General features: G+C 41.9%; 1 protein-coding gene across 3 annotated transcripts; it reads right to left on the reverse strand.

The window, feature by feature from the left end:
* Window positions 1–1,853: 1,853 nt before the first annotated feature.
* Window positions 1,854–22,656, reverse strand: NAA50 (N-alpha-acetyltransferase 50, NatE catalytic subunit). Of its 3 annotated transcripts, none has more exons than XM_002186640.7 (5): window positions 22,477–22,656; window positions 9,903–10,039; window positions 9,323–9,442; window positions 8,300–8,366; window positions 1,854–5,810 (listed from the first exon to the last, which is right to left on the reverse strand). In XM_002186640.7, the coding sequence occupies exons 1-5, from the start codon at window positions 22,482–22,484 to the stop codon at window positions 5,630–5,632; spliced, it is 513 nt and encodes a 170-aa protein (XP_002186676.1). In that variant the 5' UTR covers window positions 22,485–22,656; the 3' UTR covers window positions 1,854–5,629. The 3 variants fall into 3 exon arrangements, with proteins under 3 accessions (XP_002186676.1, XP_030122432.1, XP_030122411.1); XM_030266572.4 differs by having other exon boundaries at window positions 9,903–10,036; window positions 22,477–22,631; XM_030266551.4 differs by lacking the exon at window positions 22,477–22,656 and having other exon boundaries at window positions 5,509–5,810; window positions 9,903–10,089.
* Between the last annotated feature and the right edge of the window lie 175 nt (window positions 22,657–22,831).

Raw genomic sequence — 22,831 nt, forward strand, 5'->3', positions numbered from 1 at the left:
CCTAAGTCTGTATGATGTGATACAGCAGCTGACAGGCAATCAGAACACAGGTCAGTGCATCTTTCCCAGTGCAGGAGTTTCTTGGACTATGGGTCATGTACATTCAAGGGAGTGAAAGAAAGCTGGCAACTCAGCAGTTTAGAGAGCTTCAGCTGGTGCTGCCACAATGCCTTCAGGCAGAATGGTAGCAAAGCTGAATGCTTTTACAGTGTTAAACACTAAGGAGGAGGGAAGAAGGCAGAATGAAAAGAGAGGGACCGAGTGGAATGGTTATATAGTAACCATTCCATTATCTGTTTGAATTGATGCCTCTTTAGGGGCAAGATAAAAGAACAAAAGGCAGGTCATTTGTCCCTTACAAAGCATCTGGATTAGATGATCTGAATAGATTTAGAGAATCCCTATGGAAAGGGAAGTAATACTGCCAGAAACAGATGACAATGCTCACCTGACAAGATTGGTTTGGTAGATTCTCAAAATTTCTCAAGACTCATGTAAGAGCTTTTGGACGGGGATTTTTTTAAAGTACTGCAGGATCAGAGGATAATGTTCTCACATAGACAGAGAACTGATTAAAAGACAGAACAACTCCAGTGTTTCACATGAAGTGAATGACTGACCACTCACTCACTCGATTCTGGTGTGGTAACTGTTCTTGAACAGTAACAAATTAGAGATAACAGCACACCTTGAGTGATTACAGAGGTGCCATAAATACCCGAGTTTTGAATGCAGTGAGGGAATGAGAGTGCCTGCAGAACAGCACAGCTTTGGGAAAGCACAACATAAATGATCAGGAATATCTGGTAGTTCTCCTGTAAAGGACAACTCAGTTGTCTAGTATTGTACAGGTTGTTCTAAGAGGCAACTGGAATGAAGAAGGAGAAGGAAAGAAACACAAAACAATAAAAGCTGAGTGGTTTGGAGAACAGCTGCAGCTGTTTAAGTACAGCAACTCTGCAGCTGCTGGTGAGGCTGGAGTGATGAAGGTTGCACTTCTGGTAGCAGTCCACTTCCAGCTGTGCCTTCCAGGCCCTCCAGCAGAGGTCAGGGAAGACAGCTGGAAGCAGCCACTCAAGACTACAGACAAGTTTCAGAGCCTGAACTTTGCTTTTGCACCGTTATTCTAATGAATTCAGCAACTCCATCTGTTGATAAAGCAGTTTCCAGAGGAACTTAAATAAGTGAATAGAATACACTATAGAATATTTAGGGAAACACCTGTTTTCCTCCAGAACCTGGACCAGAGTGCAACTTCATCACTTCATAAATGGCACTTCAAAGCAGAAGATAAGCACAGTGAAATTAAAGACAAAAAATGGCTTTAACAGAAGAGACTGGAATTGTTAAGAAGAGAGATGAGTTTTACTTATCTACCTTTCTGAGAAAAGTCAGTATGGAAGAGTATGTGCTGTATATTAAGACCAGTTACTTTTACAAGTACAGACCACAGCTTTTCAATGACTAGTCAAGATCTGCAATAACTAGCAGCTAATTTGAACACTTTAAACTTTTTAACCTATAAACCCCAGAGTTCTTGACACCTGGTCTGTTTGTTTCCAAACTGCTCACTAATCAAAAATATTCCAGAACAGTTCCTCTTCCTCTCTTCCCTCCTATCCCACAAGACAGGATTTCTGATTAAAGGCTCATAACTTCAGGGAAAATAAACAAACGCACCTCACTCTGCACAGCTGTCAGACACCCTTGGCATTGATCCCAGCAGCCCAACACACAGTTTATATTTAGAAATCTTCTGAGTTACAGTTTATGAAACATCTGAGGAATAGTCTATATCTGATTTCTGAAGGAAACAACTGGACAGCAAAAAAATGCACATGACAAACTGTAAATGACATAACTCAAATAGTGCACGTTTATTCTGAACGGTATTTCTAAAGAGTTTGAGAAAAACAAAAACATGCTCCTGATGTACAACAAGGGCAATGATATAGATTAAAAATGGACCAACTTATTGTAAAGAATTTGCTCCCCCTGCAACTTAGCTTGTAACATTGAGAATGCATCTGTAAACTGCATACAGCATACCTTTCACTAAATCTTAACTCAAGAGACCAGGGGTGGTCTTAGCCAAATTAATCAGGAAGCATTGCAGATTCAAAAGAAACATCCAAGTCAGCAAACACTTTACAAAACACAGACATTGTGCATAGCAGCTGACCCTGGATTACAGCATGGGGGAGAATAAAACAATTTGGGGGACCAAATTTTTACTAGACACAGGGCACCATCAAGATTTAACTAAATACCATGTAAGTTTGTTTCAATTGTAACAGTATGTCATATTTAGTTGGCAGGTTTAACCATTAGCTGCATCATGTAAACTCAGCCAGTTTCTGTATACACTAAATACATTCTCCCCCTTACCCCTCCCAAAAATGAGGGATCTCTCTTCTGGATGATTCTTCTTCTCCTGTACCATGGTTTCCTCAAGTAGGAGTCTTTTTGTAGGTAATATCTTCATAGTTCAACTGATGTGTGACAAAGCCAGTCGCAGAGATTCATGAGTAACTTGTACATACACAATTTACACTCTAAAGCTGTTACTTGCATACATTTTTCTTGCTAGATCTTCATCCAGAGCAGGTGCTGGTGGTTTTTTTTCCCCACTGAAACTCCCAACTTTGGGAAAATTTTGTTGTTCACAAGCTGTTATTTTCAAGCTAGAAGGATGTCCTCCTGCAGCAACAATCAAAGTAACTGAAGTTCTCTGCAGCAAGCCCATACTTCACACAATTTCAGTATCTCTAGATAACAGCACTAAGATACAGCACTCTCCTCCTTCACTCAACACAACTGGTAGGCTGATAAAATACAACTGTTTGTCATCCAGAACTACTGACCTTCACTTGCCCTTACCCATGTACAGGGAACAGAGTTCTCTAAAGATTCAGATTAAACCTTGTATTCAAGATTCAACAACTGTTTTCCAGGATTAACAGCCCGGGAAAAGGAGTCTTAGATTTATTCTCTCTTCCACCTCCTACAAAACATTTTGTTAGAAGTTAAAATGAGGCAGGTCTGCTGTGGAATAGGAGCTTTAAGAATCGTTCTCATGGATACATTCATAGAATGATGGCAGCCCAAAGCAAAAAGAGACAGAAACAAAGGTTAATCCAAGTAAGTTCAGACATCAGACTTGTACTTTTAAACCTGAAGAATAACTGTCTGTGAAACACACTGATTTGTGGAAGCCTACGACAACAGCAAATCCTAAGAGTTCATATCCCCACACCCATCTACCCAACCCAAACACTTACCACATAGTTCTAGAAGAATGAAGAGCACTTTGCTTGGCACCAGAGGCAGCTATGGTCTGAGTTACAGCTGTGCTGCACGGACATCCTCAAATGCAATACTATTTCTCCCTCCACATACTTCTCTTAGTTTGGTCTACAGATGGCCAGGGAAACTCTGTTGGCATATGACAAGCTAATTGTGCTTCGATACATCCCCTTCTAGAAAGATGCCAGGCTGCCAACATAATCACCATGAGCAGGTCCTAGCTGAAAATAACCTTTTGTCAAAACTAGGCTGCCTCTGGCCAAGGGAACTGTTTGCATCTTTCTAGCCAGAGTCTGCCACCACATGTTGCAAACACAGGTGCTCGGGCCGTGCAGATGGGTTGGTGTTGGCCACCTGCCCATCTCCAAGACTCCAATAGTGCAAACTCAGCAAATTAAGCAGCCATTTTCCAGTACAGGTCTGTCAAGATGCACTCCAACAAATGCTACACACCTCTGTCAAAGAAGGAGTAACTGTGTAGCAGCTGGTATAGTCATCCCTGGGGTATCAAAGACCACCTAATGTGCAGCGAGGGGTGCCATCCCTTGCCTCACCACAATTCCCATTTTGGAATTTTTGGTTCCCAAGTCACCCTCTAATGACTGGACAGCACCTACTAACCAGATGTATGCTGCAATGCACACTACAGGTTGGAGGCTTTCAGAGCGGAAGAATTCAAGATGCAGATCTAAACTTTAAAAAACAAACAGGAAAATAATACAGTTCAGCATCTACATGGGGGATGGGGCAGGTTGGTGTTGTCTCAGCTCAGTGCACTTTCTCAGATGCTTGGAGAAGAGTCCAAGCTCAAGTTGGTATTTATATTGGCATACATAAAATTGCTGGCAACAGTGCCTAGAAAGGAGCACTGGTATTCACGCAAACAAAGCATGAAAGGATGCAAAGCAGAGCTTAGTACAGTTTACTGCAGCCTCAAAGTTACAGTACTAGGAAGAAGCCAGCCAGCCTATTTTCCAAACCCATAAAATGCTCTAATATACGCTGCTTTCTCCGGTGCTCCACGAACACCCTCTCACCAGAGGAGAACTGCATTATTACTACTGAACGAGGAAAGGGAAAATAATCTTCAAAGGAGCAAATCCACGCAGTTCTTCACCACCACCTTCCAAAGGAGCTCATAAACACAGCAAGTCAAGCCAATCCCAAGCAAATCCAGGAGAGCCTGCAAAGCTATGTGATTAGGGTCAGATTCATGTCTGCCTTCTTAGCCTTGCTGCCTGGTTTCCTCAACTCTTACATCTGTCACCACAGATTCAGTAGCTGTAGCAAAGTTATCTGGAGACAGGTGCTTGCCTTATGTCATCAAAGCTGGTAAGGTGGTCACAGTCACCTTTTCCATCCCAACAACACAGATAAAACTAACTCTCAATGGGCCCTAAAGAATTTCACCCATTTTTAAAGCAAGGGTGTTGCCTCAGGATTCATATTTTTACAAGGTTATTCTTGCCAACACCAGATCTAGCTCTTACTCTGGCAAAAGTCTGCTGGGAGTTGGGTAAATGAAAATAAAAAAAAATAAAGACCACTCTAAATCCTCCTCTCAGTCAGTTAAGAAGTGTAGCACCAGCTTGGGTGAGGAGTATTTAAAAAAAGCATCCAAAAAGATCAGCCCAGGCAGAGTGAAAAGGTATGGTAAAGTAGCCCACCCTTCTCAGCAAAAGATGAAGGAAAAAGCCATACTCAAAAATATTGGGAAGAACTAAATATACTTTTTTGAGGTGGGGGAATTAAAAGGAAGAGTGGGAAGTACTGAAGTAACATTCAAAGGTTGGGGGGGAGTAAAGTACCCTGTAGGTTATAAAAAACACAATAATGTAGGAGTCAAAGGACAAGATATTGCTTTGCCTTTTCCCCCCCCATTGGGTTTACATTCTGCTTACTGAAAAAATAATTCTGAAGGAAACTTGTCATCAGAATAACCTGCTCAAGCCCTCCACACCTCAAACTTAAGAAGAGATCTGCACACCTTTTCCTACCCCAAAAAAAACCCAAAAAATCAGCCCCCCCTGACCTCAAAAAACATCAGAAAGGAGAGCTCAAAAAAAAAAAAAAAAAATCCAAAACCAACCAAAACCCAACCCCAAACATGATTGGACGATCCTTGGAAGAAGCATTACATTTTGCTGGAGAGAGGTCAAGAAAAAAAAAATAAGATGAAGGGGTGGAGTAAAAAAAAAAAAAACAAACCAAAAAAACAACAAAAACCAACCAACCAATAAAAAAAAAAAAAAAAAAAAAAAGAGGCCTCTCTTTCCTTATTTGGCGACAAGCAAGTGCAAGAAAGTGTCCGCTCGGGTTTTGTTCAGTTGTCGGTCTTTTGCACATCTGCATTCTGGCCAAGACAAGGGGCTTTGAGGTTTTTCTGCAGCACGTGAGCATCTGCGGGCTCTATCCTCTTGTAGTAGTTCTTCTTCGTCTCAATGATCTCAAAGCCAAACTTTCTGTAGAAGTCAATTGCAGATTCATTGCTGATCTGGACATGCCTGGGACAGAAAAGGGCACAGAGAGACAGGGGTCAGTACTCGGCCTCCATACTCAGAAATGTCAAAAGACAAGAAAATCAGCTCTCTAGATAGAGAAGGAACAGCCTGGAAATGTTGGTCTTCCCAATTCAATTCTGGGCTAATATTCAGCTCCTGGATGGCCTATGGCTGTCAATAGAAGTAAATGCTTCCCCTCAGTAAAACTTTCAAGGAACACAAGATAACAGAAAGACTTTGAAGCATTACTACCTCTGTAATTTCAATTTTTCTTCATATTGATAAAGCAGTATGGCAGATATTTAGTGGAAATATGTAACAGAGTTTCACTGTAAAGACAACTTTAACCTCCTGTAGTAACACTTTGCAGATGACCAGAGGAGTTGTCTCAGCGATGATCCCGACACACTGTAACATACAACTGACAATGATGTTTGATATGATTTTAACACCTTGCTCTATTCCAACCACTCCTGTCTCCTACAAAAAGATGTAACACAAAAAAGTCCTATGGATTTGCAAAGTCCTTTTCCCTCATATTTACTTCCCCGTGAGTTTTACAGATTTTGCTAGCACATCTCAAGGTCTCCAAAACAAACAGCCATCAGTTCTTTATCCTATGTGACTAGGATATTTATCTGCACAAGTTTCATTTATTAAAAAAAAAAAAAAAAAAACAAAAAACAAACAAAAAAAAAAACAAAAATAAGAAAGAGAAAAAAGACACAAAAATGTTTGGATTAACAAAAGGCATTCATTAAACACTCCCAAAGTTCAGCAGACACTGCACAACTTCATTAATCACTTTGTCATGACAACACACTACATAACCACAGAACCAAAGTAACTGTGGAAGCAACAGCAGAACAAAACAAAAGATATTAGTGTTAAACCAAATAAGCAGCAAAAAGCTAAAAGCTAAACATTATTGTAATGACAAATTTAGGCAGTGATATCACATTTGGTGCTAAACTGCCTAATATGTTCAAATAAAAGATGCACAAGTAATAGACTTAGTAATAAAATCAATGGGCCACTAAAAGAACTTTAGCACAATTTTGGGGGCTATTAATTGTCATGCCAGAATCCTTGGTCTAGGAACTGTAAAGAAGGATTATGAAGGATTTGGGGCAGGGTTAGAATCAGCAAACAGTTCCTACACTGTGCACACAGTAAAATGCAAAAGTAAAAAGGAAAGCCCCTGTCCCATTATGCAGGCATCTCAGAGAGAGTTCATTACCACTTCTCCTGAGGCAGGAGGGCAGGAAGGAGTACAAGCCAAGAGTAACTTTACTCAGACACCTCTTTTAAAACACACTCCTCTTACAGAGATGGCACAAAGCAACAACAGCAGAGGACGTGGAAGATTCTGCACCTCCATGGCAGAAGCAAGAGTTTGAGGAGAAAGTCACTCCATTTACAGCGATACCAGTGTATGAAACACTCCTCACAAAGCATCTTCCACAGGTCTGGCAAGTATTCAGGATGTAGTTCTGTGGCAGTGAAAGTCCATCGAAGCTGTACCTGCTGTGGGCCTATCCCTCGCAGTGCATCATGCTGGCACTGGTGTGATGGCCAAGGCAGTGACAGACAAGAAGGAGCTGGCTCAGAGAAGGGATCAAGCCAAAAACTGCCATCAACTCACTTGGTAACCACACAGACACCAATGCACAGCAAAAAGCACAAGTGTGAAACCAGAAGCAAAGGAAAAGCATAGTTTCGACATTTATGGATTTCAGACTCCCTTTCCAGGGGAATACTGGTACTGCCCTCTACCCCAGTGTTTGCTCTCTTGCCTGCATCATGCCAAGTGCTTTCACAGACATGCAGTTGATTTTAAAAATAACCAAAACAAAGCACAAGAAAACCACCCCCAAACCACAAAAACACACTAGAATGAAAAATAACACCCAAAAATAAAACTGAAAATAGCTTCCCCAGCTGGGTCAGGGCACTCATCTAGTTTATTGTGTTGCTGAACAAATAGCTGACCTAGCAGTGTGCAAGAATGAGAGTAGCAGTAGGGCCTTATTACTGAATGTAGTAAACTTTCAGTGCTTGCAAACATCTCTAATATTCTAACCCACAGAGCACTGTCATAAAAGACAGAAAGCAAATGCATCAAAACTGCATCCAAGACTTGCAGTATATTCCATTCTGAAGATGACCTTGTATGATAAAAATAAAATCCTTTCTAAAAAGATTTTTTTGTCTTACAGTGTAATTTTGCTCTAGAACATAATTTTGTAACTAAATTGCTTTCAAATTCAGCAATTTTGCAGAACCCTTTCTAAATCAAGCAGCTTTTGGTTTTCTCAGCATTACACAACAAGCCCAGAATACGACCCCTGTCTTTCCTGCTAGTACTAACAAGATGTTCCATGACCCCACTAAAATATACACTAAACCCACACTTGAATCTCCATCCATTTGCTCCCATATCTACCTTTATAATTTCTCAAAAAATGCATGAGTGTAACTCATTTACTTACAGATAGATGTTGTCAAAAGTGCCATCTTTTTCACAGATGTTTAAGACATGATTCAACATTTTAGTTCCTGCCAAAAGATAAAAAGATACTTGAGAAAACTAGGACACAATTTAGTCTGTACTTAGCTAGGTGCTTCCTTGAGGAGAGGCAGTTTAATTGTAGATAGACTAAAATGACAGAGTGTGAAAACTAGGAAAGGCAACTAAAACATGATGTGTAGGTATTTCATTCTGTCTCTGATTGCTCATAAACCTTACTTCATTGTTTCTTTGAAGAAGAAATAAAAATCACAACAGACCAGAAGCATACTTATAAATCATCTTATTTTAATGCTATTTTAATAGTTTCAAGGTCTCAAACTCGGCTCAAAATACAGCCAAAATATTGTACAAAGCAGTGAGGGAACTGGTAAGCTTTTTCTACTAAAGACCTAGTAAAATAATTTAAAACAAAATTATCTTTTCAATCCAGTTTGTCAAGGTAAACAGGTTACTGTAGGTCTTGATTAATCTGTCCTATGGCTTTGCAATGTGGAGCAAAGAACTAAACGCAATATAGACAAAAAGCAGGTGCTACCCCTGAGCAGCAATAATCAGTAGTGATAAAGACAAAATAAATATAAAGCCCCTACATTTAGAGGAGTGAAGAGAGAAGACAATGAAGGAATGTGGTGTTCTACTTATGTATGACTTGCATACTGTCTACATATCTCTGACAAATTATTTCACCTCTGCAACAATTTTCACATCCATAGAAGCAGAGTATTTACATAACAGTATGATAATATTATTAAGATTAAAATGATCTGAAATCCTGAAGTAAACATTTCTACAAAAGGTTCATTTCTGAAAGGTAGGGAAGAATGAGCACATGATAAATATAATCTTTCCCCCAAGTCCCTTCCAAAGAAAATAGATAGTCTAAAGTGCACTAACTTGGTTAAAAATCTGAAAGAGCATTTAGAAAGCTGGACAGCAACCTGGTTTCTTTGATGCCTCAGATAAAAAAAAAGACCCTCCTTACCTATTCCTAGCCTTCGGTAGGGTGCCAGGCATCCAAGTGTCATGATGTACAGTCTCTTCTGGTTCTGGGAGTGATCCACCCTACAGCACACTGCTCCCACTGCAATATCATTGAAATAGGCTGTCAGAGAGAGAGGGAAACAAAGGTTTATCAGTAACAAGTCTCAAACTACACATACAGCTCTTTCATTTACACCCTATATCTTCCTCCCTCCCCTCTCGTTCATTCTACCATCCAGATAAAATAACATACATTGTGAATTCACACTTGGAATGAAGTAACTAGTGCTGCTTTGACACAGTGGTTGCTCACCACTGTTCACACCAACCAGCAATGAGATCACAAGGTAAGTTGGCAATGCACAACTATTTTCTTCTGGAACAGAAAAAATGGCTATTCCCAGTGGGACGTAATCTATTTAGAACACAGACCCTCTGTGGCTTCTTTGAGGTTCTTAAACAATTATTTTTCATGATGTAAAACAACTAAATAGAAGGAGCAGCTATTCAAAACCATTATGGATAGCAATGTGACCACTTCTGCCACCACAGTCCACAATTACTGGCAAGAACATTTGTACCTAGTTTGGCAAGTTCGCCAACCTCCAGCACATCCTTGTAGAATTTGTCATTGTAGCTGACAGGAAAAATGACCTGGTTTAGCCTCTTCAGCTGCTTAATGTTGTGTGGCGTCACATCTCCCAGCTCGATCCGGCTACTGGAACAAATCAAAACATGCTTAACATCTGACATACAGCAACATTTTTAAGGATACCCAAAATCAATTATTTTGCTTATCCTTAGAGAACTGTCCCATCTAATAGTCACCTCAAAACATATTGGAACTGCCACATCCAACCCATGCAATCAAGTCTTATGCTGGTGGCTGATTTAAGTCCTTAATCTACTTTCAGTCAGCTCTCTACAGTCAGAAGTTTCTCGGGCCACACTAAACGCTATTGTACCATAGTATATCTGTGGTTTTACTGGGTGGGAGACAGAAGAACATGGATCTCTACAGAAGTATTAGCTTTAACATTATCCCACTTATTTCCCCTCTGACCATCAAGATCACAAGAAAAAGAAAATTTAAAACCCCAATGAAAATATGGGAGGAACAAGAAGCTAGAAGAGACCATGGAAATGAAGTCCTTATCCATGCTTCAAAGACATTCTCAATTTTACCACCTTTCAATATAAAGCCTACACTTAGATAAAGTCCTTACTAGACATCTGTCTCTAAAAACCAACAGTACTGTGTGCAACAAATATATTAAGCCTGTTAATATGCAATTGTGCCCCTCTCAAGGTGATATCTGCATCTACTTTGATCATCACTGAAAACTTTCTTCCTGAGAGCAGAACCATAACCTTAAAATACACTGAATTATACTAAGAAGAAACAGACCAAACTTCTCCCTTTTCTAAGACTAACTTCCTGACAGAAATACTATACACACAGAAGAAAATTTTAAAAAATAAAAATAAAGAGATTAGTTACCCTTGGGTGAGGGCAAGCAGTTTTAACAATGACTACAAGAATGAAAAATAAAAATATCAAGATAATAAAAATCTTTTCCCAAATGATAACCAAAATATGTAGAAAGCCAGTGCACATGGAATTAGAAAAGCACACAGTTCTACGTTCATATCAGCCCTGTTATACTGAATTGGTAGGGCAACCAGATTGTTTTCTACCCAAACAGCATTAAAGATACCGCTTGCTCTCAAGATTCTTTTCTTCATGTATGGCCATTTGCACAAGTCCCTTTGAGAACTATATTCCAACACAATATAAGTCCTGAGCTAATAAGGATGATGTTCCCACACTACAGAAGTACTCCCAGTGTAAACAAGCACGCAATCAAAGTTATGAGATGGTGGAGAAACTGTAGTACTTGTTTTATGCCCAGCGTGGCAAAACTGCTCAGCTTAGCACAGCAGGGCTTCTTCAGGCTCACAGAAGGCAAGTTCTGATCCCAGCCAGCAGTGCTGCTGCCTTCTCCTCACAAAGGGCAGGAGTAAAACTGTGGCATATGGGTTCTTGGGTATATTTGTGTCCATGAAAGAGTTTTACTGGAGTAGGGCACCTCAGTAATCTCGTATTAGGAGGGAAAAGATGCATGAAGAGTCCCTTTTGCTGCAGTCTGCATGAGAGTAGGAATCAAAGGGAGCAGGTCTCAACTGCCCAGCTAGGTCAGATGAGCTGCAGTGCAGGAGGTCAGTAAGGGAAGAGACAAACCTCACATTCATACTCAGTTACTGAAAGCCTAGACCACTTCTCCAAATAACACAATATAAACCTTGGTGATACAAAAAAGTATCAGTAGTTCCAAGCTTCTGTAGATCAGCAATGCTAGCATGATGAACTCATAACAGTTGCTATACACCACGTCTCCTTTGGAGCAAAAATCCCTGACACAGGCCATCACCAGGCAGTGTTTTCTAATACTATTTAAAGATTAATTAGTTACTAATCAAACAAACCAGGCATTAGAAGATAGTCAGTATGAAATATTTATGATGACAGTGCAACAGGACAAAAATATATTACCACAGACAGCCAGGACAAAATGGCTAAGAAAGGGAAAATGGCCAGAAAATGGATCTTCACCAATAAGGTTTCAGACAGAGAACAAATAAATAAATAAATGCAGAAGCAGAGTCTAAGGCTGGGAGATGCTGAGCCAAGTCATCACCTCTGAGGCTGGCATCAGAGGTGAGCTCTGTTAGTAGATGGCTAAAAGGCACTTGCACTTGTTGACACATTTCCTCAAGCCCCTGGACTTTTCCCCCTCTATCTCTCACCACTTGCAACATTCACTGTTGCCTCCTGCCATCTCCTGCTGCTTGTCTCCTATGCTCTGTCACTATCTGGTTTGTCCTTGCATGAATTAAACCAGGGACAGTATCTTCCCCTGGAGAATAATATGAAAGAGGTTTGAGAAACACTGCAGGAAGCATAACTCAATACCCTAAACATATCTATTTAAATAGCCTGTACTCAGACCATAAATTACTTTAACATTTAGCACTAGCTGATTAAATCAGCACCACATCTATTATGCACAAAACCATTTAATACGTAAATTAAGTAAGAACATGGAAAGGAAGACCCACATTATGAGAATTCATGGTTTTGCCTGAGGACAGCATGGCAAAAGTGCCACTGAGGCCTTGAGTAAAAGCATGGAAAAGCTGGCACTGCTGCCAAAAGCAGCAGTCTTGCTGTCCCTGAGCCACTTATTTCCATCCTCTTGCTGGCACAAACATTTGTGCAACAATGTGGTGAACCAACACCAATTAAAACTAACCTGGACAAAAAAAAGGAAAGCTTAGTTTTAACCCGTATCAGTCCCCTGACTGGCTTCACCACACAAGTCCTCTGCCAGGATGAAGAAGAGAAAAGAAGTTGCCATAGGCAGAACTAATTGGTTCTTGAGCAGAAGTGCCAGTTCACCCCAGTTTAAACTGGAAGTACTGTGCAAGAGGAGCACAGGGATGTAGATTACCCAGTACATCTGTGAACAGTCTACAGATATTGTGTTACACTTTATGATTCATAGAACAACCTGCACTTTGATCCTAAGGACTGAAAAAAACTACTCCAAATAGCCAAGAGCACCTGTAACAAAGGACTCAAAATTATCACTCCCCTATTTTCACCAAAGTAAAGCAAGCAGCTTTGGGGGGAGGGGGGGAGGTGTTTGTTTGTTTTTAACAGCAGTTTACTGCTAGACCTGCTTCTTCAAGTGAAGTCTCAGCCAAATCAGTAACTTAAGATTACTATGTCAACTTAAGGTCTGACTAGGCCAGCCCTGTCCATTCCAGCTTAGCAGAAGGTGTACTAGAAACACTTGTCCTCTGCTGTCAGCAAAAAAGAAAATTAAATTACAAGCTCAAATTATCATACGAGAGAACATAAAGATGTATAAAGAACCCGAAATGCCCAGAAGGGACATGCCCTCCCATAACAAATCATTGAACTCTATGATGCCACTAATATTCCTAAGAAGATCCGCACTTACTATTGGCACCCCACAGCTCAAATGGCACTCCATGGAAGATGCAATAGTCAACAGTACTATTGTATTGTACCATCTCAGATGTCAAAGCTTCTGGGACAAGCCAGTCACCCCATCCCAAGCAATTATTTTTACCACAGAGGAATGAGGGACTCCTGGCTTAGCATGTCAGGCCTTTTACTACTACAGTGTTCAACAAATCCATACCCTCTCCTCAATGAAACACCGGCATTCTGAAGCTACTTAAATGTCTTCCATTGTAAGGCTGTTCCCAAGCTACCATTATTCTCAGTTAGCAATTCCAGGGTACACAAATGTACCTCCATGCTGCCTGAAGATGATGGGCACCATTGCACATGCCTTTTCAGAGGGTTATCATGATCTCTTCATACCTTTCTTCTAACTAAAGCCAAGCTCCTGGCCTTTTCCTGTAAGACTAGCTCTTAATTCCCACTATTGTCATACTAGCTCTTCCTTACATTCCTTCTGATTAAAGTTGATTTTCCTTAAACATGGCTAACCAAAACCAATTACAGCAGCCCCAAACACTGTTGTCTTGTCCAATGGCACTAAGTTTTTCCTGTCACTGCCAGAAGCATTTTCCTGACATATCCTAGGACTACATTTTCATGAGAAACATTCAGCATTTTTCACAACTGCTACATTCCACGACTTGGTCACTGGGGAAAAAAAAACACTTGGAGAATTCACTAGTAAAGGGAATCAGTTGCTGGTGCATAGGCTGTTATCTGTTAAAAGTACACAGCAACACTGCCCAGTGATGTAAGAGCGGAAGTGAAGAGTGATCCACCAAATCTGAACAGAAGTGTGACTTCAGTGAGGTGACAGGCACCACTTCCTGAAACTGGATGCATGCCCAGAACATTGGCATTAACACTCCTGCTCTTGCATACCAGCGTCCTAAGATCCTCCAGGCACTGGCTAGAAAAAGCCTCACACGTTTTGTAGGACCAAATGCAACCTAGTTAGTCCTGCTGCAGTTGCATTGCTCTGTCTGCAGCTTACAGTGCCATGATTTGAACAGTATTTTTCCTACAATGTCTTACATTGATACTGGTGGAAGTAACATAGGCTAATTATGTTAAGACTGACTTTTGCGTCTCAACATATATCAAAAGAGAACTGCCATACAGAATGACAGCTCAAGAGGCAGCCAATTTCCAGCTACAGTTCAACAGGAAACGCAAATTCACTCCCTGGGAATAACAAGTGCCCAACACTAGTTTAGAACCAACATCAGGGAGAAAAAGAGCGAATTTCGCCGTTCTTAACACTGTAAGAATCTCAGTCTCATTCAACTTTAAATAGTGCAAGTCTCTCCCCAGAGGGCTGTGCCTGCCTGAAACAGATCTCCGTGTAACTGATAGCTGGGCTCAGGCTTATTGAAGGCATCTGGCAGGCTAAATTTAGCAGAGCCGTATCTGAAACTTGCAAAACTTACTGAGGAGTAAGTCAGGAGAGGCAGCACTGAGAAATGGGCCCTAAAAAATTAAGGGGACTTCAGAGAAGGTTTGTCACCTGCTAAGCAGCCAGCTAGCTTTATTGCTTCTATTTTGGCATCCAAGTCAAAGCAGGAGTCTAGACAGGATAATCCGCTCATAAAATAAAACCAAACCAGAACTATGAAGGCTATAGACCTGAAGAGTGTGGCTCTGCTTAGATTCTACTCCAAGGCCAAAAGAGCCTCTTCTAGTGTTTTGGGGTCGTTGGATTTTTTTATGTTTTTTTTTTTTTTGTTTGTTTGTTTGTTTTTTTGGGGGTTTGTTTTTGTTTAGGATCTTTTTTTAAATGGATGAGATGTCTTGCTACACACACACAAGTTAGTCTAGTTCTTGTGGGCAGACCAGTATGTTTTCAATTACCTCAAAGACCTGTGGGCTGCATATCTACTCTGTTTTGCTTGTCAAAAAACCAGAAGGATAAGTACAAACCTAGCATGCAAAAAGCCTTAACAATTTGCTCTGAGACCCCTGATCTTCTTTAGTCCTGCTTTTTACTGAAAACATGTATTGCATGACATCTGATATCCTTCTGGACATTACCCCCAGTTCTGGCCTACAGAAGAGCACAATGATGTACAGAAGAAAACAAAGCAATTTTAGAATCAGAATTAACAGGAGACTTCATTCAAGACTTGCAAGACCACTGGATCTCACTGTGAAAAGGTTTCATACATCATTATTTCCCAAGACAAACATTAGACCCTAGCTGCCTCTCCCTTTAGCATTAAAAAAAGGAAAAAACTACACAAGCACATTACAGCCAAGTTTCTTCATTATATCTCGATATAATTTACTCTGCTTCAACCTAGAAAACATGACCACATACAAAAGACTAGCCAGTCTTCACATGCAAGAAGCAAAGTTATGCTATAATAGCCTCAGTTTTTCCAGCTGAAACATGTCCTACCTAGGTCTCAAATCTTCAAGTGAAAAATAAACTTTCCCAAGAAAATGATAAGCTACACGAATCACTGTGCCCAGCCAACAGAATTTCCAAACTCTAAAACAGCAAAGGAAAAGTAGCTGTTCTAGAACAGAAAAACAAACACATACATTGCTTAGTTGTCCATAAAATTCTGCTACTCCAGAGCAACTCACAAGGTTAAGACCTAAATACTTATTTAGCCTACCCCAGGTACATCAATATCAGGTGAAAGAGGAAACAACTTGTCTGCAATCATACAGCAGATAAAGGGCTGCCAGAAACCCCAGCTCTTCGTTTCTGCTCTAAAGCAAGCTCACAAGAACATTGATTTTTATCGATGATTGCTAATCAGAAGCACTTCACTATTTTGAAATAGCTTGCCTCAAAATTACTTTTGTGCCTCTACTAACTATATCCTGAGACATCTTATAGATTCCCTCCCCTTTCTACACATTAAATGTCCTCAGATCTAATAATTATAACCCTTACTTGCCTCTCAGAAGATCGGTATCCTTTGCAAATTACTGTTCATGAAGTACCTGATGATCACCAAGTAAGAACAGAGGCTTACCTTCAAATTCAAAGCAGAAGTGATGCTTACCAAGTACCTTATCTACATAAATACATTGTGAGGGCACTTCCTGTATGTACACAGGTAAGAAACTATGCAATTGACATACTAGGAGAAAATAATTTTTCTGCTTCACACAAACTATTGCCATAGGTCACTGAAAATGCATTTTTTTACAAATGCCTTCGTCCATTAGAATAGTGGGGGGGAAAAAGTCACTTCATTACAGGTTTCCTGCCTATACTTTGGATTTCAGTCTCAGAGTTGGGTTTTTGCAAGGTGTTCAAATCACACATTCAAATAACATACTGTGAAAAATAACTGAATGTGTTATCAATTTCATATGCCTATCTTAAAAACACTTCTAAGGCAACAATCATTTCCCCCCCGTCCTTTTCCTAATTTTCACTAAGAATTAATTGTTCTGAAATAAAAAATTTGTGCCAAAGATCTAAAAACAAGTAAATCTAATTTAAGTCCAATTTTCAACCTAATTTGTGATCTTTGCCGACAGTTCCAAGTACCATGTAGGGAAAACTTTGATGAGCCTTCAGCTGCTGCCAGGGTCTCATCCCATACTCTCAAGAGAACATAAATACAATGCTCAGATGGTGGAAATCAGAATTTTTTTCAGGGTTAGAGATTCTAGTTTGCCAAGGGCCAAAAATCACATGGAGCCTGGAAAAGAGCAGGGAGAGGGAAAAGGAAGGCCAAGTGAGCTCAGGAAGTACTTCATGCATGACGATCTTACTGTGAAGCACAGTATTTTCAATTAATTAAAGAAAGAAATACTCTGCCCCCAGGAAAATTCAAGTGTCTTAATCTTAGTTGCCTAGTGACACTGTTGTGGAAATGGTTTTGGCTCTATTTTCAATAAAGCCTAAAGTATCATTTCCTTCCTATAATGAATTAATTCAATATGCTTTGACACAAATACACAGTTACCCCATTTCAGTGCTGTGCTTTGCTGCTCTCAGGTCTTCAAGGCCAAGAGTCTCCAAATAACCAGGTATTCTTCTGTGCACAGACTCTCTCTTACCCTGGCTTCCCCACCTCAAACTCTGTCCTGACAAACTTCTGCTGCTTCACAACTCCCACAGTGGTCACTTCCCTTTCTCTCTTCCAGACAGGAGTAGAAAGTAATCCTGACACTGCCTGCCTCACATAGAGCAGGAGTGTTGCACGGAAGTACTTCACTTCTTTCTTATCAATTCCCAAACAAATATAAAGCTCCAACTTTTCATGTTCTTTCCTCTTCTGGATAAAAATATCTAGTGCCTTCTCAGATTATTGGTCTGAACACTTCTAACGCTTGCCAAATGGGATGGCTCTTCAAGTTCTGAATGATTTCTACTTGGATTAAAGTATTTTTCTGGCTCAACCATCACCCATTATTCCCCATTTTAAAAGAGATTTAGTGTGGCAAAAGAGGATGCATAATTTCTTGTCCTCAGGAGATGGCAGCAGAGTCTGTGGCATTTGGTGATTAACTAATGTTACTACATTTTTCACAGAAATGTCCCAAACTACAAAGCTACATTTACATGCAGAAAGAACCAAATGCTCAACCAGTACTCAAAACACAAGACTGGTTTCTAAAATGCTTCAGTAAAATGGTTACAACTCCTCTGCTACCTTCCTACCCTCCCAATCCTTCCTACTTTGTGGAATGTCTTAATCTGGTTATGGAATTAAACTCAAAGCGGTCAGAGTTATAAATCAGGTTAAAGTACCTATAATAAACTGAACTGAATTTTTTATAAACTCATTTAGAAGCTGTTAAGCCATTTGTAAGCTTGCATATAGGCAAGGTCTAAATTTACCGTCCATGAAAAGAAATGCAGACTTTAGCTCACACTTGGACATTTGTAGGTTCAGAAAAAGCCTAAAAATAAAGTGATTTTCAAGCTCAATTACCTTTTTTGTCCTGACTCCAGTGCATATGACCATTCAGCAGTTTTCTCATAAAACTTGGAACTTCCTCCCATATATGTTAAGCTTAGCACTGTGCCGAGCAAATGGAAACAATTCAGCAGCTCTGCACAAACTCTGTCATTCTAACTCAAGAGAGAAAAAGCCCTCCCTGTTCTCCTCAGAAACATGATCATCTTCAGGACCTTGAAAGGTTTACTCCTTGAATCCAGGCAAAACAAGCAGAGGTATCAGAGCTTACCTTCACAACTCCCCACACTTTCAGAAACAATATAGTTATTTTTCTGTTCTGTTCAGTACTCCCCAGCTGTGATGTCTCTCCTGCAAGGCAGCTAGAGCAGCACAAGCCTGCGAAGTCTCAAGGTTAGGAAGTTCTCTGAGGCAGCAGGTACCTGTTGTGTAGGATGCAGCCTGTAGAACTCTTCCACAGCAAGTCACGAGGACCCTTAGAAACTTCAAAACCTGAGACTTAGCTGCAAACATGACAAAGTTGAGAGGCAATCTCCTAGGAGAGTCCTACCCAATTTAGTGCACACTTCTTTCTAAGGCTGGTTTAACACACAGCACTCTACTTAGTCCCTGTTTTAATCAGTTCTCCACCACATGGCTCAAGATGTGCTGCTGCATGACAATCTCCCAGGTGTTTCCAATCAAAACTGGAGAGGTTAATGTGACAAAACAGCACATGCACAGGATCCCAGGCACTGGGCCCTGCTTGTAACATGCCCTACCGGCTCCATGGATGTGACAATCCTGGTCACACAGCAGGTACATGCATGCAATGGAGCATGTAGGTCCTGCAATAGCCTTGTGTAATGTGATTTTTAGGGAAGGCCATCAGGGAAAGGCTGGATGCCTTACTTTCATAGGTTTCATCTGAACTGAAACAAGTTAGAAATGCACCCTTACTTTAAGACAGCAAATGTTATGAACAGCAATCGGCAAATGCTCAAGAATCAATGCAAGACTTTGAGTTTTCTCTCCTGAAAACCAGTAGCATAACAACTGGTAATGAAAACACAAAACCACTGAGCAACAAGTGAATCAACACCATGAATACAACAAAGTGCAGGGAGGATTATTTACATCTGCTATATAAAAACAGCCAGATTACTACAGACAGTGGAACCCGAGTCTCTTCCACTGGTATTTTTCCTCATGCAAACACACTTCTAAAATAGATTTTCAAATTCAAGAACTAACAACAATAACATATAATAAATGAAAAAATAAATTAATCTCTACAGAATCACAAGATTCACTAACAGAAGAGTGGATTACCTCAGTTTTTCAAGTCACATTTAAGAAAAAAAAGGGAAACATAATGAGACTCTATTAAAATTATTCAGAAGGTGAGGATAGAGTGAATATAAAGCCAAGTTTCACAAAACCAAGTGAAAGCTAATAGCAGTTCCCAGTTGAAAAGATGGTGTTTAACTCATCAAATAAGAGAAAATCCACAAAATTGTAAGCAGCTGAGAAAGCACAAAAATCTTCTGCTATTTCTGAAACCAGAGGGCTAGGGTAGAAGCGGTCACCTAACCTGAAACACCCTAATGACAGACCCTACAACCTGCTATGCATTATTAACACACATCTATGTGCTATTTTGAATTCAGAGAGCTAAGAAAGAAGGCTGCAAGACACATACATTGACTACATGGTCTTTCAGATCTGAAATTTCATGCCAATGAACCGGATAGTTTCTTTTTTTAAATTCTTTGCCAAAGTAGACTCTTCATAATGACAGCTGATAAAACATCAGCTGCTCTAAGTGGTTCCAAAATCACTTCTGCATTTCGTGGTGTGGGTAACAATGCAGTGCATACATTCCCAGAAAAAACAGTCACAGGGGATCAGTTTGTTCAGAAGGACTTGTCCACAATTTTGGATTCAATACTGAAGACAGACCAGATCCCTTCAAGCCCATCAATTTCTGTATGCTGGGAGCTGAAGCTTTAGATCTATTTTTGGACCCATCTTTTGACAGTACTTGTACTTTAGGGATATTCACCGATCTTTGTAACTTAAAAAACAATTTAGATCTTTTCCAAAGTACCCCTGTAATTTATACATTCCTTTTGAACTATTCTCTAGTTCTTTGATTCTCATTGTATTTAAATGGGGTTATTTTTCAATCTGAACTCTGTCGGCATATTTGCCTCCATCTGAATTTTTAGAGAACACCTGGATTCAATATGAGGATCTGCACAGGAATATGAATTTATTCTGCACCAGAATTTGCTGTGTGGTGCTAACAGTGTTTTGGCAAGACAGGAATATGCTGTTCTTCAAAGAGATGAAAGAGTACCGTAAGCAGAAATACCAAGTACAGAACCCAAAGCAGTAAGCCCTAAAGTTGAACCAGAAATAAAGCTGTCTGTAAGTAAAAGTAAAGTGACAGAAATAAAGTTGGGTGCTCTGAAAGCAGAAGAGCGGTATGCAGGTTTTTTTCTCCATAGCCTTTTATTGGAAAAAAAAAGTTACAAGAAGTAAAGAAGCCCATGAAATGAGAACTCCTGATCAGTGCAAGCAAAACCAGGCTCAGTTCCTCAGGGAGCATTGAGCACGGCAGACAGCTCCAGCCATGCCCTGCTAGGAGATCCCCACAGCACCAGCCTGGCACGCCTGGGCCGCTTTCCCACTCACACATCCAGGTCCCAGTAACCCCATCCCATCACTGACACACAACCAAAGCAAGGCTAAGCTGTTAGCAAACAGCAGAACGGTCAACAAAGGATAAAAGGAAACCCAGTTCTGTCGGGAGCGCTGCCGAACAACGATCGCATCAACTGCCACCTCATCCTGGCTGATCCGTGCTGCTGCTCTTCCCACAAACTCCAGCGTCCTCATTACAAGGGGACTAAAAGTGGGGGTGTCCCTTTTTATGTAGGGTGGTGCAGGTGGATAAAGGGTTGTCCAATATCCCAAACACACCTATCTTATGTCAGCTGAGAGTTTGTTTATTTGCAATCATCCCTGAACCTCTTTCTACAGACACCTGCCAGCCCCTCAGGATGCCTGAAGCTGCTTACACGCTGTAAGAACCAGCCAAGTCTGTTATCACGCAGACTTGTATGACCTCACCCCTACTGCTAATAAGCTAAACCCCTGACCATTTCTTAGTAAAAGCTTAAGTGATTCAGCTTCCATTCACCCTGCCTTAAGCTGCCAAACTGGAATAATAATACCCATCATTGCAAAACACCAGTTCCAAGGGGACGGTTTAATGCTCTTTTGAGAACCAGCTGAGGATAGCTTCCTTTGTAGCTGTGAAGAAACTGAGGCACAGAACTGGAACAAGCACGTTTTGTGGTGCACAAGTGATGCTGAAATTAATAAACATTAGGTGGCTTAGCCAACATTGAAAAACCTGTCCCAAAGTGACCTGGACAAGGTCAGGCAGGTCATCTGACACCAAAGCACAACTGTGAGTGTAAAGGCCTCCGGTCCCCTGTACAGAAACGGCACCTCACTGCCCCCACTGAGAAGGAAATCAGTGTTTTCAGCCACCCAGATTTGAAATCTCTAGTTTTCAGGAGACAGAGAGAAGCGATGCCAGACGCAAAGCAGCGGGTGTGCCACAGAAACATGACACAGAACACAGCTCGTTTGTCATCCATCCACGCTCTACAGCCTCCACGTAGCAATTAAAGACTTAAAAAACCAACAAAAGTGCTAAGAGGATGTTACACACAATAGCGCTGCAAAACCACACACACCCGAGGCTGGCAGCTTTTTCGCACACAGTGAGCGGCGCTTCTTTGCTACCGCCAGACAAGGAGCAGCCAAGGAGGACAGCCCGGCCAGCATCCCCGCCCGCTCTGCAGATCCCAGACCCCGCAGGGCGGGATCCCCCCGAGCACGAGGAGCCGCCGCGTCCCGCCCGCTCCAGCGCGGGCTCAGCGCGGAGAATCCTCGCTCCGGCGGCGGCACCATCGTGACGGGCGGCTCCTGCTCAGCCCAAAGGGCGCCAGCGGCGACACCGCCGGCTTTTCTCGCCCGGAGGGACTCCGCGCCACGGGCCTTGTCCCAGAGGGCGGGAGGGACACAGCAACAACCCCGAGCTCCGAGGCGGCGGCACCGCTCGGCCCTCTCCGCCCGCCGCGCCGCCCGGGCCCGCCCCGCTCCCAGCTCCCCTCCCGGGCGGGCCCGGCCCGGGCCGAGCCCCGCACTCACCCCTTCATGGTGCGTCCGCGGCCTGCCCGGCGTCCGCGCTGGCTGCGTCCAGGGCCCGGCGGTGCGGGTGTGGCTCCGGCCTCCCCGTGCTCAGCGCGGGCAGCTCAGTCTCCTCCCGATCCCAATCCCGCTCCCGCTCCACATGGGCCTCCTCCCGCCCCGCCCCGTGACCCCTCACCTCACGCCCGCCATGACCCGCCCCGCCCCGCCCCTCCCCTCCCGCGCGCCCCCGCCGCGCACGCGCCGCGCCCGGCGGGGCGGGGGGAGGATGGGGAGGCCCCGCTCGTCTCGGGGACAGGGCGTGGTCGCTGTCACGTGACGCAGAACGACGAATCGGCGCGCCCCACCGCCCCCG

This window comes from Taeniopygia guttata, chromosome 1, assembly GCF_048771995.1.
Source record: "Taeniopygia guttata chromosome 1, bTaeGut7.mat, whole genome shotgun sequence".
In the NCBI taxonomy this organism is placed as follows: Eukaryota; Metazoa; Chordata; class Aves; order Passeriformes; family Estrildidae; genus Taeniopygia; species Taeniopygia guttata.

Excerpts from the sequence above, each read along its gene's own strand:
- NAA50 (XM_030266551.4), bottom strand. The coding sequence starts at position 10,074 with ATGTCAGATGTTAAGCATGTTTTGATTTGTTCCAGTAGCCGGATCGAG. Across the intron at positions 9,443-9,902 it reads TGGCGAACTTGCCAAACTAG|CCTATTTCAATGATATTGCA; the intron begins GTACAAATGTTC and ends TCTCTCTGACAG. Across the intron at positions 5,811-8,299 it reads ACTTTTGACAACATCTATCT|GCATGTCCAGATCAGCAATG; the intron begins GTAAGTAAATGA and ends TTTCTGTCCCAG.